Source organism: Camelus dromedarius, chromosome 30 (genome assembly GCF_036321535.1).
Source record: "Camelus dromedarius isolate mCamDro1 chromosome 30, mCamDro1.pat, whole genome shotgun sequence".
Lineage (NCBI taxonomy): Eukaryota > Metazoa > Chordata > Mammalia > Artiodactyla > Camelidae > Camelus > Camelus dromedarius.
The window spans coordinates 686449-700092 of NC_087465.1; the positions used below are offsets into that span (position 1 = coordinate 686449).

The window sequence follows — 13644 nt, forward strand, 5'->3', positions numbered from 1 at the left end:
TGCTCCCCTGCGGTCCTGACCCCGGGGCCCAACGGCAGGGACTGGCTGCGCCCGGGAAGGGAGGCGCAGAGCAAGACAGGATGGACGCGTCCTCAAAGGGACCTGCTGCGCTCGGACACCCCGCTGTTAAGCTGAGCGAATTCTCAGTGTTGAGATCATTTATGAGTTGCTCCGGCAGTGAAACGAGGAGAAGAGCAGAACGGAGCGACTGGGACAGATCACGGGGAGGAACGGTGTTGGGGGCGAGCCCTGCACTGGATGGGAAGCCCCAGGTTCTTCCGTCCAGGGCGGACAGCATCTTCAGTTTCAACAAAATTATTTAGACTTTTTGGAAGGCTTTTTTAGTTTTAGAAAAAGTCAAGTAACAAAACAGGATTATTCACATGGAAGTCCGTTTTTACTCAGCCTGCAATAAAAAGGTTAGGTACAGGTGCATGAAAGTACGAAATTCTTTACATGATAAATTAAAATCCTGGTCACCCACAGTGCACAGATTTGGCAGAGGAGCTCGAAGGCTGTGCACCCGCACTTCTCATGCGTGGGCCTGGCAGGCCCTCCTGGACGGTGCCTGCTAACATATGCTGGAAATCACAAAATCATGCAGGCCTTTCACCCGACATTCTGGCTTTTGCAGAGTCACCCCCAGTAAGTGAGCACGCGGAGAGATTTACCTACAAAGAGAGTTTATTCGGGGCATTACTCGTAACAGCAAAACGTGGGAATAAGCAAGTGTGTGCGGCGGGGAAGCGGTGCCGGACGAGGGTCTGCCCGCCCAGGCCAGTGCTCCTGAGGCAGTGGGACACAAAAAGCAGCTGACAGAGCGCGATCCAGCGCGCTCGCCCAAACACTCGGGTGTGCTCCGTGCATAACCGCGGGGAGACTTACAAACGCCTTAAGAAAGGCTGAGAGTCTACACCAGAATATTAATATTTTAATTTTGATTTTTGTATTTCCTAAACTTCTGAAATACTCTTCAGTGATCCTGTATCATGGACACTCAGAGAAATACAATAAAAAATTTAAAGTATATTGTGTTGCCGACAAAAGACAGAAAAATCTTGTCACAGTCCAAGACTCTAACATTTTAAGAAGACACATGGACAGCAAAAGAGCTTTTATTTCATGAAGGTGCATGTTCCATTTACTCGTAGCAGCCTTTTTTCCCCTTTTTTACTGAAGCACGGTCAGTTACAGGGGGCCGGTTTCTGGTGCACGGCGGCGTGCTGCGGTCGTGTGTGTACACACGTCTGTTCCTGCTCCCAGGCTTCTTCCTGACAGGTGACCCCAGGCTGCTGAATACGGTTCCCTGAGCTGCACAGCAGGACCTTGCTGTTTGTCTATTTTCTATACAGTGGTTGTTAACAGTCCACTTCTCTGTTTCACGCAGTGTGTTCTTCGCTTAAACAGAGCAGAGCACATGCAATCACAAAAGGGACTTAATATCTGGAGCAGCCTCTGAGTGCTTCTGGTGGTGTCCCCTCCCAGCGGCCTGCCCGGGAGCCTTTGCGGGAGGCAGAGCGCAGCCCAGGACCAGACTGAGGTTGCCTTCCCAACACTCCCTCTATGGCCACAGACACCTGCTGGGCAGGAGGAGGCCAGGGGAGCGGTGGCCGCAGGAGTCCCTGGCAAGCGGGCACCGTGGGCTGTGACCTGGGATGAGGGGCTGCAGGAGAGGAATCCTGGGGGGCAGGTCCAAGAGGACAGAGAGGGGCTGGCAGTGGAGACAGAGGGAGACAGAACAGAGAGGGGGCTTCGCATCCCCCTGCGAGGGTCACTGGGGTGACCCCAGAGGCCAGGCCTTGTCCATCAGGCCCAGGAAGGCCCACTGCCCCTCTGCCCCTGGTGGGGGTCTGTCTGGGGTTCTTTGTACTTTCAACCCACAGTGTTCATGGAGGCCCATTCTGGCCGCGGGCAGCCAGGCTGTCACGCTGAGGCCTCAGGCAGGGACACGGGTCGTTCGAATGCAGGTTCTGTGTCCCTGAGCCCCCTCAGTGCCCAGTGGAAACACCTTCCAGGGCCCGCTGCCAGAATCCTTACTCTCCGATGTTGTCTTGACTCTTTACTGCTCCAAAGGAAATTCAGGAGCTTCAGTGATTTTTTAAATGTATTCCCAGCATCTTTCTGACATGAAGAAAATAACTCATGCTTATGTAATCTCTCTGTTCATCTCCTTCATACAAACATCTCATGACAGTTACGTGTGTCAACAGATAAGTCTGGGTGATAAGGCGTCTCTAGCACGTAACCCGTCCGGCCGACCCAACAACGCGTCATAGGTCCTGTCTTCGGCTGATTTACTTGCATCTTAACCAAAGCAGGGTGCTACGTGTCGGTCAACCCTGTCCCCCACCCTCGAGTGCGCAGTCACCTCCTGAGCGGAGCAGGAAAAACACACAGTCTGTACGTGCCTCCTTATTCACTCGCTCGAGACAACACAGACATTCAGGGATTCACATCTCGCTGAATTCGTGTGGATCCTTGAATACTTGGGCTTCAAATTCCATCTGGCTCTGTGAAGTAAAAGTGCTCAAGTTAGTACAGACTTCCAACAAGGGGGATCAGCAACAAGAAATGTTCTCCGTGTCTCCTTAATGTCTGAGGAGACGGCAGTAACTGGGGAAGAGTGAGGGTCAGGAACCACTCACAGCTGGCATCAGGGTGACTCCGCTCCGGCCCAGGGCAGTTCTGGGGTCTCAGGCAGGTGAGACCACATGGTCCAGCCCCGGGACCCCCGCCCACTGAGCTCGGCTCACAGGCCAGAGCCCGCAGGGCGGGCCGGAGGGTGGGCACACAGTGGGGGTCCAGGAGGATGGACCACGTCGCAGCCAGGCTGGGGTGGGCAGCGCAGATGCTTCCTGGACAGGAGAAGCTGGACGAGGAGCTTGGGGTGGGGAAGGGATGAGGTCGAGGAAGACAAGAACCCAAGAGCTGAACCCTTGGGATTGTTCACTAGGCGGGCGTGGTGACCTTGGCAAGAGCAGCGTCAAGGGCAGACAGGAGAAAGTGGTGGGCGCGCAAGTCGTGAATACGGACAATTCTTCTGAGACGCTTGGCTGTGAAAAAGCCTCAGACAGCAAACAGGAGCAGGTGTGGGATTCGGGGACGTTCTTTCCCTCCCTCCCTTCTCTTTTGTTTGTCAGATGGGACAGGTTTAGATCTGTTTAAATTCTGATAGAAAGGTTTTAGTAGTGAGGGAAGAGGTTGAAAATGTAAAGATGAAGGTAAATGATGAAATTCCTGAGGAGACCGAAGGACAGAGATCCAGAACTCTGCACCAGGCACTTATGAGATCTGTCCACCCATCCACCCACCTTTCCAGCCACCCATCCATCACCCACCCACCCACCCATCCATCTAGGTACCAGGCCATGAACCAGCTGTTGTCTTCAGTGGGCTTTCTCTCTTCTGAAGCCATTCTCTGAGGGGAATGTCGTTCACCTGATCACCCCCTAAACCAGGAAGCCCTGGGCTGCTGGCCCTACGGTATATTTTGGTCACTGTTCAGCAAAAGCAGTACTGTCACCTTTGGGTCAGGCAGACATGGTCCAAATGCTTCCAGTAGGAGAGTCTCTTCTCTGACGGCTTGTTCATAGTCTGCGACGGACAGCTTCCCGTCGTGGTCGCGGTCCTGGGGGGCCAGCCATGCATCGGTTAACATGCAGACACCACCACCAATACCTACTGCTCCTCCAGTTCAAGTGTCAGCAGGGGAAAGCTGGCAGATACTAACGTCAAAGAGAACTTTTACGTAACAAAAGAGCACGATCTAAGCGCTTTACTTCACTACGTGGGAAACGTGGGCACTGTGATTTGAATTCTTACTTCTCTCCCCTATGTGGCCTAGCTTACCCATACTTACCATTTTCTTGAGTGTTATTTCGACCAAATCTTTAACTCCTTCGTCAGGGTCTTCTTCGGACGGCTGCTTGAGAAGGCTGTTCTTCAACATGTGGAACATCTCCTCCTTTGAGATGAATCCATCGCCGTTCAGATCAAACACTTCAAAGCAATCTTGAAAAAAAGATAACCAACAAGAATTTGCTACTGTCAGCAAGGGGACACTCGCTCTGATCAAGTGGTCAGAGCCCAGGGCTCTAGTGTTAATGTCCTTCTCAGGCCAAAGGCCTCCGTGCAACCCGGTTTCTGTAAAAAGGGCTGCAGGCCCACTTGTCGACTCTACTCGACAATCTTAGAACAACTTTCTTCAAACTCAGCTGCAGAGAGCGTGCCGGGAACACCCACAAGTTAACATTTCATCTTGAAAATGTTGGGAAACTGACTGAAACGGAGCCCCCTGGAGTGAATGAGTTAACTAGGAGTTGGAACGCTTGCACCCATGTTCTCTCCCTTTGTGGTTCCGACTCCAGTGATGAGGTATGTAAGGCGCTCCCCACCTTCGTACGCAAGTGTGCGTATGTGGTCAGCCTGCATGGTCTTGCTTGGCACGGATTCCTCCTTGGAATCTCCTGATTTTCCTCTTTCTCATTTTTTTCCCCAATCCTTATCATTGATTTGAATTCACTCCATAAAAGAGGCTGCTGGGAATTCAAACCACCAGACAGCAGACAAGCCCACCGTCCCAGCTGGGCCGGAGGGTGCCGGGCTAGACTCCTTAGGGACCTTGTGAACAAGCCGAGAGGGCAACGTGAAGGCTTACATTTCATTTTTTCTTCCAGAGTTCCTCGAAGAAACACTGATAGTCCACACACCCACTCCGTTACACTCACACAGCCGTCGTTGTCTTTGTCAAAACCTCGGAAAACTGCGGAGAGAGAGAAGCAGGCAGGACACGTGTGCTGGGCTTCTGTTCTCAGCGATGCGTCTGCTTTGGTGCTGCCCACCTTTCAGGCAGGACCACAGGGCCGCGTGGCCCCGTGCCCTCATCTGACCACGGAGGACACCGAGATGTCGAAACACTGGGAACTTTCACTGAAGCTTTGGGAAGAGTCCCTTCACATTTTGTGGGAACAAGTAAATTCTGAATGTCTAAGCATATTGATCAACAGCTCACACGTGAACACACTGGTGTATTAAATACGTTGACATATTAACATAAAATATATGACTTTATGTCTTTATTACTCAAGAAGAGTAATGCTATTACGTGACAGATAAGATTATATGTTAGTTTTTATGGAAATACTTTTGATGATGTAAGGAAATAAACATGTCCTTTTCAAATTTTTTATTACTATATTTATGAAGTAGAAAGAGAAATATTTCAGGTTTTCTGATATAAAGTAAGGGAAACCTAGTTAGCCAAGCTGACTTTGTCCTCTTCTTAAATACACAGAAACACAGAAAGAGTGGTCCCCATCTCTCTCCCTACACCCCCATCTCCTCCCTACGCCCCCGTCTCCCTCCCTACGGCCCCCATCTCCCTCCCTACGCCCCCCCATCTCCTCCCCTATGGCCCCCATCTCCCTCCCCATGAATATAAACCGAGGTTTATTTTCAGGTGGAACTGGGAATGCAGAAGTTAAGCTTCTCACCAAGAGCATGTCTAAACCCCAAACTACTTTTCCCTGTTATGGCTGGATCTGGCCCATCTGAAGATTGTCCTCTTACCTCTGTCCATGGTCATGTCATCTGTCATTCCAAATGTCACATGCAGGATGTTTCGAAACGCATTGCGATCGAGTCCAATGACCACACCCTGCCGCTCGGTTACATCTCCCACCAGGTTATAGAAAAGACTGATGAGACATTTCACTTCAAATTTATTAACTGCGAAAGAGTAAAACCAAGACATGACAAAATGCATTTTAATCTTTAGTTTCTAGCTTAAATGTTGCATTAAAGACTTTATAGACAAACAACATTGAAGCCATAAATATGTTGCTGTCGACAGGCGACTGTCCTGGGTTGAGTTTCGTGACCCGCCAGGTCAACAGAGGACGCCACTCCTGAGGGCCCCATGGAGGCAGAAGCAGCAGCCCCTCCCTCAGGCAGATGTAAGTTCAGCCCCACTTGGGAGAGAAGAAGAGAGCTTTGCCAAGTTACCCGCAGAGCGACTGTGGGTTCAGATTCTAAGCTTGACAAAGCCATAGAGGGATGAGTCAAAGGAAGCAAGGGGGTGTTAAGAAGGTACTTTTTGATGAGAAGCATTGATGAGACTTGCAAATTAACCTTCCCCTGGGAATACGATACCAGGCTCACGAAAACAAGGGAACAGTTTTCATTCCAATCAGCCTTGGTGAATCCGTAATCCAGACTTTGGAAACCAGAATCAGCTACTTCCCAATAAGGAAGGACTTGAGCATCTTTTAGCACCCATGGCAGTTCTCATGGTGGATGATGTGAAAACACGCAACTGTCCAGCAGCACTTTGGAGGAAGGACACTGTTATCTCCAGGGTGTGCACACACACTTGAGCTTGTCACACATGTCACTGTGGGCGGGCGGTGTTTATAAACACAGGGCTAACTGTGTCCCAATCGCTGTCTGAGGTGTGCGGGTGGAAGCGTTGGTGTCTGGCATTAAGAACACGACAGTGAGGTTAAATAGGAGGTATAGGTGGAAGATGGAGAAGATTTTATTTCAAAACCGACAAAATTATGGTTGAGTATTTTTAAAAACGGGTGAAGGCTGCATGCACACAACAGAAGACAGCACAAAGGAACGGAGAAATCACACCACATCCTGCAGGCCAGGGCGATTTCCAGCTCTGGGGACCACAATTTAAGATGAAGGCTGAAAACTTTGGAAAATAAATGATTGATAAGTAAATTGATTAAATAGTAGAAAAGAATGTAATGGTTATCATTTTAAAAAGAGTTAGTGGTTGCCATAGAAAATGGTATGTCACTGCCTCAAAAAAAATGAAACAGAGAAATACGGCGAGATCCAGTGACTCCACCGCTAGGCATGGACCATGCAGGATGGACAACAGGGGCCTTGACACCCGTACGCCGGCGCTCACAGCGACCAGGTATCTACGGATGGATGAGCGGGCGAGAAGGATGTGGTCTGTCCAGACAATGGATTATGATTCAGCTTCAAGAAGGAAGGAAACTGTGACACACACTATGGCATGGATGAACATGAAAACATTATGAGCGAAATAAGCCAGACACAAAAGGACGAATATTGTATGAGTTCACTTACATGATGTACCTGGAGTGGGGAGATTCAGAGGCAGAACGTAGAATGATGGGCCAGGGGCTGGGGAAAGTGCAGAGTTACAGTTTAATGGGACAGAGTTTCAGTTGGGGAAGATGAGAAAGTTCTGGAGATGACGGTGGTGATGGTTGCACAACAGTGTGCATGTGCTTAGTGCCACAGGCTGTGTAGTGGCACAACGTAGTTAAAATGGTAAGTTTTATGTTATGTATATTTACCCACATAAAAATATTCTAAAAATTAAACAAAATTCTAAAACATAAAACATTCTAAAACAAAGTTAATGGCTGGGGAAGAAAAACTTGCACGAAGAATGACACAGTCTGTTTACGAGTGTGAAACGCTAGCTGAGGGAAGGTAGATTAGCCACTTTTCTATCTCGGCTGCAATAAAAGTGAAAGAATATATATTAACTTAAATTTTTACCCAAAAGTTCCAAGATGGGTAATTTTTTCTGTAAGATAAATTATTTTGCTGAAATGTTTCTTAAATTCAAGAATACAAAACTAAATGAAGTTAAGGAAATTTAAGAACTGGCTTTCCTCTTTTTGGATTGGTCTGAGTCTGTTCTGTAGTGTGGTGGATTACCTAGGCCTCCACTTAAGGGAATTTCTTCTCTGATTCTACAAAATTTATCCACTTCACCCTGCTGGGATTATCACCTGGCAACTAAAAGGAAACCTGACTTCAGGAGAAAGGTTTTCTATTTAAAGAAACTCAGAATTATTATAATGTCCATGATTTGTCACTATTTCTATAGAATTTAACTAATAATCATCAAGGTTCTTATGAATGACTTTTTAAACACTTTAAAAATTTTATGTAGGAACAAAAATCAAGACTGGTTTTATTGCCATGGTTTCACTTATCTTTAAGTACATTCACCTCTAAATACATTCTTGGAATGTCTGCGACATGTTGTAAACTCACTAAACAGACTGAATCAAATTCAGCATTGTGTATAGATAGCAGTTTCGCATTGTTTATTCAAAGTTCGGTAGATGTTTTAAGGAGATCTGGTCTTTTCCCAGAAATGGAAGTATTTTAAGAAAAATAACGACAGAACAAAATTCTCATCAGATTATAATAATCATAATAATATCTTAATTATAGGATGACTTTTTTTGGAAGTTTAGGATGCTTATGTCCACGGGAACTTTTATTCCCAGTGCCATCCTGAAAGCATCTCCTACCACTCATTATTTTAGATATGAAATATGAGTAGATCCCGTCACATCTAAAACCACATCAAAACATGTTTGTTCTTCCTGTTTTGCACCAATGGCCTTGGGATTACGGCTTCTGTTTCTTCAGGAAGCCAGTAGCTTTGCAATCAGCACACACCTTATAAACCTGCTTGTCAGACAGTCCCTTCCCCATCTAAGCCACATCCACAGCCCACGCACAGTTCTGCCCCTCAGTCTGCACACAATTCTAAAGTTGCCTCTGAAATTTTAGGGCCACCTTTCAGAGTGCTTGTGAGATGAGAGCGGATGTCTTCCACAGGGGCCTCTTGCCACCTGCCAAGTTTCCTTCGCTTTGGAAACTGTGGAAAGTGGGCTCTAGAGTTGGGAGCAGATCAGCCTGGTTTCCCAGCAAACCTCCTCGCTCCGAGGTACAGGTCTCCGTGCCCCCGCAGCTCATCGCTCCTGAGGCTGTTGGCACTGACACCCGCTTTCCCCTGTGGGCCTCCTGCTAGGTTCCCAGCACTTGGCCTGTGCTGGCTGATTTGCTCTAAGAAGAGCTAGAAAGCAGGTGCCTGCTGGTTGTGCCACTTTTCGTGAGTCCGGCGGTTTTTCGTCCTTGTCTTCCGTCTGCGTCTGAGGCTAAAGCCTCACGTGTCCCCTGGGCATACAAACCACACCTCTGTGCCGCAGAGGCACGTTAAATGAGGGTCTGCAAAGCGAGTAAGTGCCTGTGGGGAACTGGGTGCCTGGATGCCCGGAAGCGCTCCTTGGGACCCCGGGTGGGCGTGGGTGCCGGCCCAAGGAGCTGCGGTCGGGCTCCCTCCCAGATTTCTCGTTAGGGCTGGGCGTGCACGGGCTCGGCCCGCACTCGGGGTCCGCGGGCGGGACCCTCGCCCCGGGAGGGACAGGAGACCTGGCCGGAGCCTCTGCCGCCCAGCGCTTGATTCTTACTTACAGTGCTTGCTATTTTTAGTTAAGGAGTCCGTCAGCTTCTGCAGCTTCTTGCGGTTCATGTCGGGCGCTCAGGGCACCGGCTCGCGGCGGGTGTCCGCGGGTGGCTGCGGGGGCCCTTGAGAGCCCTGCGCCCGGAGCGGCTGGCGGTTCTCCACCACGCGCGTGCGCGGCCCTCACACGCGGCGTGGCCATGGCAACACCGGGCGGCCGCTGATTGGCTCCCGGGCTGGGGCGAGCGCGGCTCTCACAGGTCGCGTGGCCATGGCAACGTCTCGGCGGCCGCCGATTGGCTGCCGGGCCGGGCCCTGCGCCGCCGAAGCCGCGGTGTGGCCATGGCAACGGCTCGGCGGCCGCCGATTGGCTGCCGGGCCGGGCGCGGTCTGGCCGGGAGAGCCCAGCAGGCGCGTCGCGTCGGACCGTGTTCTGACTGTGACGTCCGGGTTTGACCCTCCAGGTGCTGCTGGCTTGGGCTCACAGCCCCTTGGCTGGACTGCACCGTGAGTCCTCAAGGTCTGAAATCTGTGTGCGTGCCGTGTGGGGATGTCTGGGTCGGGGGGCGTCACACCAGGGAGGCTTCGGGGCCTCAGGGAGGTCTGGGAACCCGAGGGGCTGCAGGCATGAGCAGGTGTGTTGCCCGGACGACTGGTCTGCGGGTGCAGGAGGGCGAGGAGCTGGCTCTCAAGCTGTCAGTCCTTCTGCTCAGATGCCAGGAGGGAGTCTGCAGCAAGATACCTTCAAGTTTTTGGTGATGTTACTGAGAGCAAGAGGAACTTGGAATAGCTATTTTTTTTTTTTTGCCTCCATTCGCTCTCGGGGGTGGGTGGGGGTGGAGGCTGTCAGTGGAATCTGAGAAAAGCCCCTGGCAATTTTCAGGTTGGTTAAGAGGCAGCCTCCCAAATAAAGACAACCTAACAGCTGCCCCTGGCTCCGGGCGCAGCCCGACCTTGCTGCTCTGGAAAATACCCCAGTAAAGGGACCCTTTGCTTATTTGAAAGTCAGGTTCTGTGACTGCAAACCAAGGACTTGCTGCTCTTCTTAACCCAGGTGGGACACCTTCTTTGAGTTAAGCAATACATGGGTTAGCTGAGCACAGAGCACAAAACCTGTAATATTCTCCAGTGTGTCACTGGCTTAGCTTCAGAAGGGAAAATGCCTTTGAATACAAATTATTTTACAGTATATGTACTGTCCTTGCTACACTGAAAGCAGAAAAATTCTGCCAACCAGGAGTAACAGTTCAAAATGAGGTCTTCGATTTTCTTTCCTTGTTTTATTTGTTTGTTGGATGGAGGACTGGGATGCTGTTTGAGAGTGGAGTGGAGGATACCTGGTGAAGGCAGGCACTGTGTTATCCTCATGCAAATTCCCTGAGAACTGTTAACTAACATGAAAGGATAGTGACTATGAGTTTGCGACAGTTAATGGTTACAGGGTATCCCTGTATGTACTCATATCCAGCAGGTGCTTTGTTTCTTTTTCAAAAAGATTAAAAAATTAAATCATAGTTGATTTACAATGTTGTATTGGTTTCTGGTATATAGCATAGTGATTCAGTTTATATATATATATTCCTTTTCATATTCTTTTTCATTTAGGTTATTACAAGATATTGAATATAGTTCCCTGTGCTGTATAGAAGAATCTTGTTGTTCATCTATTTTATACATAGTAGTTTGTATCTGCCAATCCCAAACTCCCAATTTATCCCTCCCTCTCAGTAACCGTAAGTTTGTTTTCTATGTTGGTGAGCCTCTTTCTGCTTTGTAAATAAATTCATTTGTATCATATTTTAAATCCCACACATAAGTGATATATGATATTTGTCTTTGTGTGACTTACTTCACTTAGTATGGTAATCTCTAGGTCCATCCATGCTGCTGCAAATGGCATTATTTTATTCTTCTTTATGGCCAAGTAGCATTCCATTGTATAAATATACCACAGCTTTCTTATCCAGTCATCTGTCGATGGACACTTAGGCTGTCTCCATGTCTTGGCTGTTGTAAATAGTGCTGCTGTGGACATTGGGGTGCATATGTCTTTTCAAATTAAGAGTTTCCTCTGGATACATGTCCAGGAGTGGGACTGCTCGATCATAGGGTAAGTCTATCTTTAGGTTTTAAGGAACAGGTGCTGTGTTTCTAACAGGATCGTAGGAAACAAATGGGGGGATGTATTCAGATTACACTCACCTGTGAAACCTAGTGACTCTGGTCAGATGACCGAGTTGTGGCAAATATTTAGTTCATAGAGATTGTTGCAGTGCTGTTATAAAGACAAGGAGCTGAAAGAGGGGTTGTTGGTGGTTCAGAGGAGAAGCCGTGAGCCCTTCCTCTCCCTAGCGGACTACACGGACGCCCTGCTGGCACGTCTGGTCTCGGGAGCCTGCCCCATGGGTGGGAGCACTTCACTGGCGTGTCCAGGCAAATCGGAGCCACTTGTCGCCCACTGGAAGCTTGTCGGAGCCCTGTGGGTTCCTCCTCCACAAGCCTGGGCCCCACCAGCCGCGTTCCCTTAAAGTGGAAAAGCTTATGGAAGGGCAGTGCCCCAGGAGGTGGCTGAGTCAAATGTGCTCTACCCGCAGAAGTTCCTGGACCTGCGGGGAACCTCAGTGAGGCATCCCCCCGTCCCCCTCTTCCCCGGGAGAGTGGCCTGTGGAACTGACCTCGCTCTACCATCTTGCTGATCTTTCTCGGGGACAGCAGGTACTTATTAGCCTGATGACGAGTTTCCTGGCCTTTCATTAAGATGAACGTTGCCGCCAAGGCGCCCTGGGCACACGAGAAGTGTGACGCTGTGTGCAGACGTCCTTTCTGCCCTGACCTCATCCCTAGTGTGGCGCTCACTTGGAGAGTCCGGGGGAGCATGTCCTGGTGGGACTAGACATAGGCAACCCAGGAAAGGCAATTCACAGTTAAAACTGCGGCAGGGATTTGGCCAACAGTGTTCTCATCCACGTGGCTCTGCCTTCATTCTGGTTCCGGGGGAAGACTGTCTTCATGGCACAAATGCCAGGAAACCAGGAATTAGCCTGCGCGTGGCAGTCAGTCACCTGTCGCGTTGGTCCCTGCCTTCAGCCAGTGTTCTGAGTGCTGGCCACATGCTGAGGGTTACAGTAGGTCCCTTGAGTTATGCCCAGGTCCTGCTGCTGGGCTCCGGCCACCCCCAATCACGTGATGAAGAGGGCGCGCACCGGTGGGGACCATCCTCCGCGCGGTGCAGTTCCGTGAAGGACGTGCTGGTGCAGGCGACGCTTGGACGTGCACACTGGGTCTCGACTTTGGCTCCTGCTAGTGCTGCTCTGCGCTCGTTCGGGTGACGCCTGTGAGGTCACGAGTCTCTTGCTCTTGAGTGACCACCTGGGAGAGGGCCTGCTGGGTGAGTACAGGTTTTCCTGCATGAGGAAGGACCGACCTGTTTCCCAGGGTGGCCGGTCACCGCGTTGAAACCAGCGGTGGGGGATAAGAGAGCCATTTGCCCCGGGCCCCACCAGCACCCAGTGCAGCCAGCCTTGTTGGTTTCAGTCATTAGTGGGTGTAAGTGGGGACTCACTGTGATTTTAATTTGCATTTTCCTATTACTAGTGAACTGAATGTCTTTTTAAAAGGTCTTTAAATGTTTATTTTATTTATTTGTTTTCTGGGGGGAGGTAAATGGGTCTACTTATTTATTTACTTATTTTTGATGGAGGTGCTGGGGATTGAACCTAGGACCTCGTGCATGCCAGGCATGCACTCTACCTCTGAGCTATACCTTCCCCCGAATGTCTTCTTAATATTAGGTTGTAAGTATTCTTTATGTATTATGGATGGAATGCTGTTATCGGATACCAGTGGGTGACTTTATGCTTTTACTAGTGGCTTTTGGAAAGCAAAAGTTTTGGGTTTTGAGAAAGTTCAGTTTACCAAAATTTAATTTTATAGTTCATAGTTTGCATGTGCTGCTTAAAAATATGTTGCCTGATCCAAAGCCATAAAGATTTCTTTCATGTATGTTTTACATGGTTTACGGTTTTATCTCTTACATTTGGACCTCTGGTTTCCTGCAGTTAATTCTCGTGTACACGTGAGGAAAGGGTCGGTGCTCATTGTTTCTCACGTGGGCCTCTGGTTTGCAGGAGAGACGGTTCATCTTTCGTGGACTTACCCTGGCGTTTCTGTCAAGTGGTCATGTAGTGTGAGCTGCGTCTTGGGCTCTAATCTGCCCCGTTGATCGCTGTGTCCATTCTCACGGAACATCACACTGCGCTCATTCCCGTAGCTTTACAGTGAATCTTCAAATCAGGTAGCGTGAATTCTTTAATGTTGTTCTTTTCCAAAGTTGTTTTGACTAATTAACATCATTTTCATTTCATGTGAATTTTAGAATCAACCTGTCAGTT

The 13644-nt window shown here is 49.3% G+C and overlaps 1 protein-coding gene and 1 long non-coding RNA gene across 4 annotated transcripts in view; one reads left to right on the forward strand and one right to left on the reverse strand.

Moving 5' to 3' along the window:
• Positions 1-666: 666 nt before the first annotated feature.
• Positions 667-9410, reverse strand: CLXN (calaxin). The gene is made up of 6 exons (XM_010988131.3): positions 9265-9410; positions 5569-5727; positions 4658-4762; positions 3860-4011; positions 3524-3628; positions 667-2510 (listed from the first exon to the last, which is right to left on the reverse strand). Exons 1-6 carry the CDS (start codon positions 9320-9322, stop codon positions 2451-2453), a joined length of 639 nt encoding a protein of 212 aa, XP_010986433.2. The 5' UTR covers positions 9323-9410; the 3' UTR covers positions 667-2450.
• A 251-nt stretch (positions 9411-9661) lies between these two features.
• The window catches only part of LOC116149674 (uncharacterized), a 37364-nt gene continuing 33381 nt past the window's right edge, over positions 9662-13644 (forward strand). For all 3 annotated transcript variants that reach the window (XR_010378463.1, XR_010378461.1, XR_010378462.1), the window contains exons 1-2: positions 9662-12641; positions 13381-13547. This is a non-coding gene — a long non-coding RNA (uncharacterized LOC116149674). The remainder of the gene's footprint in view (positions 12642-13380; positions 13548-13644) is intronic.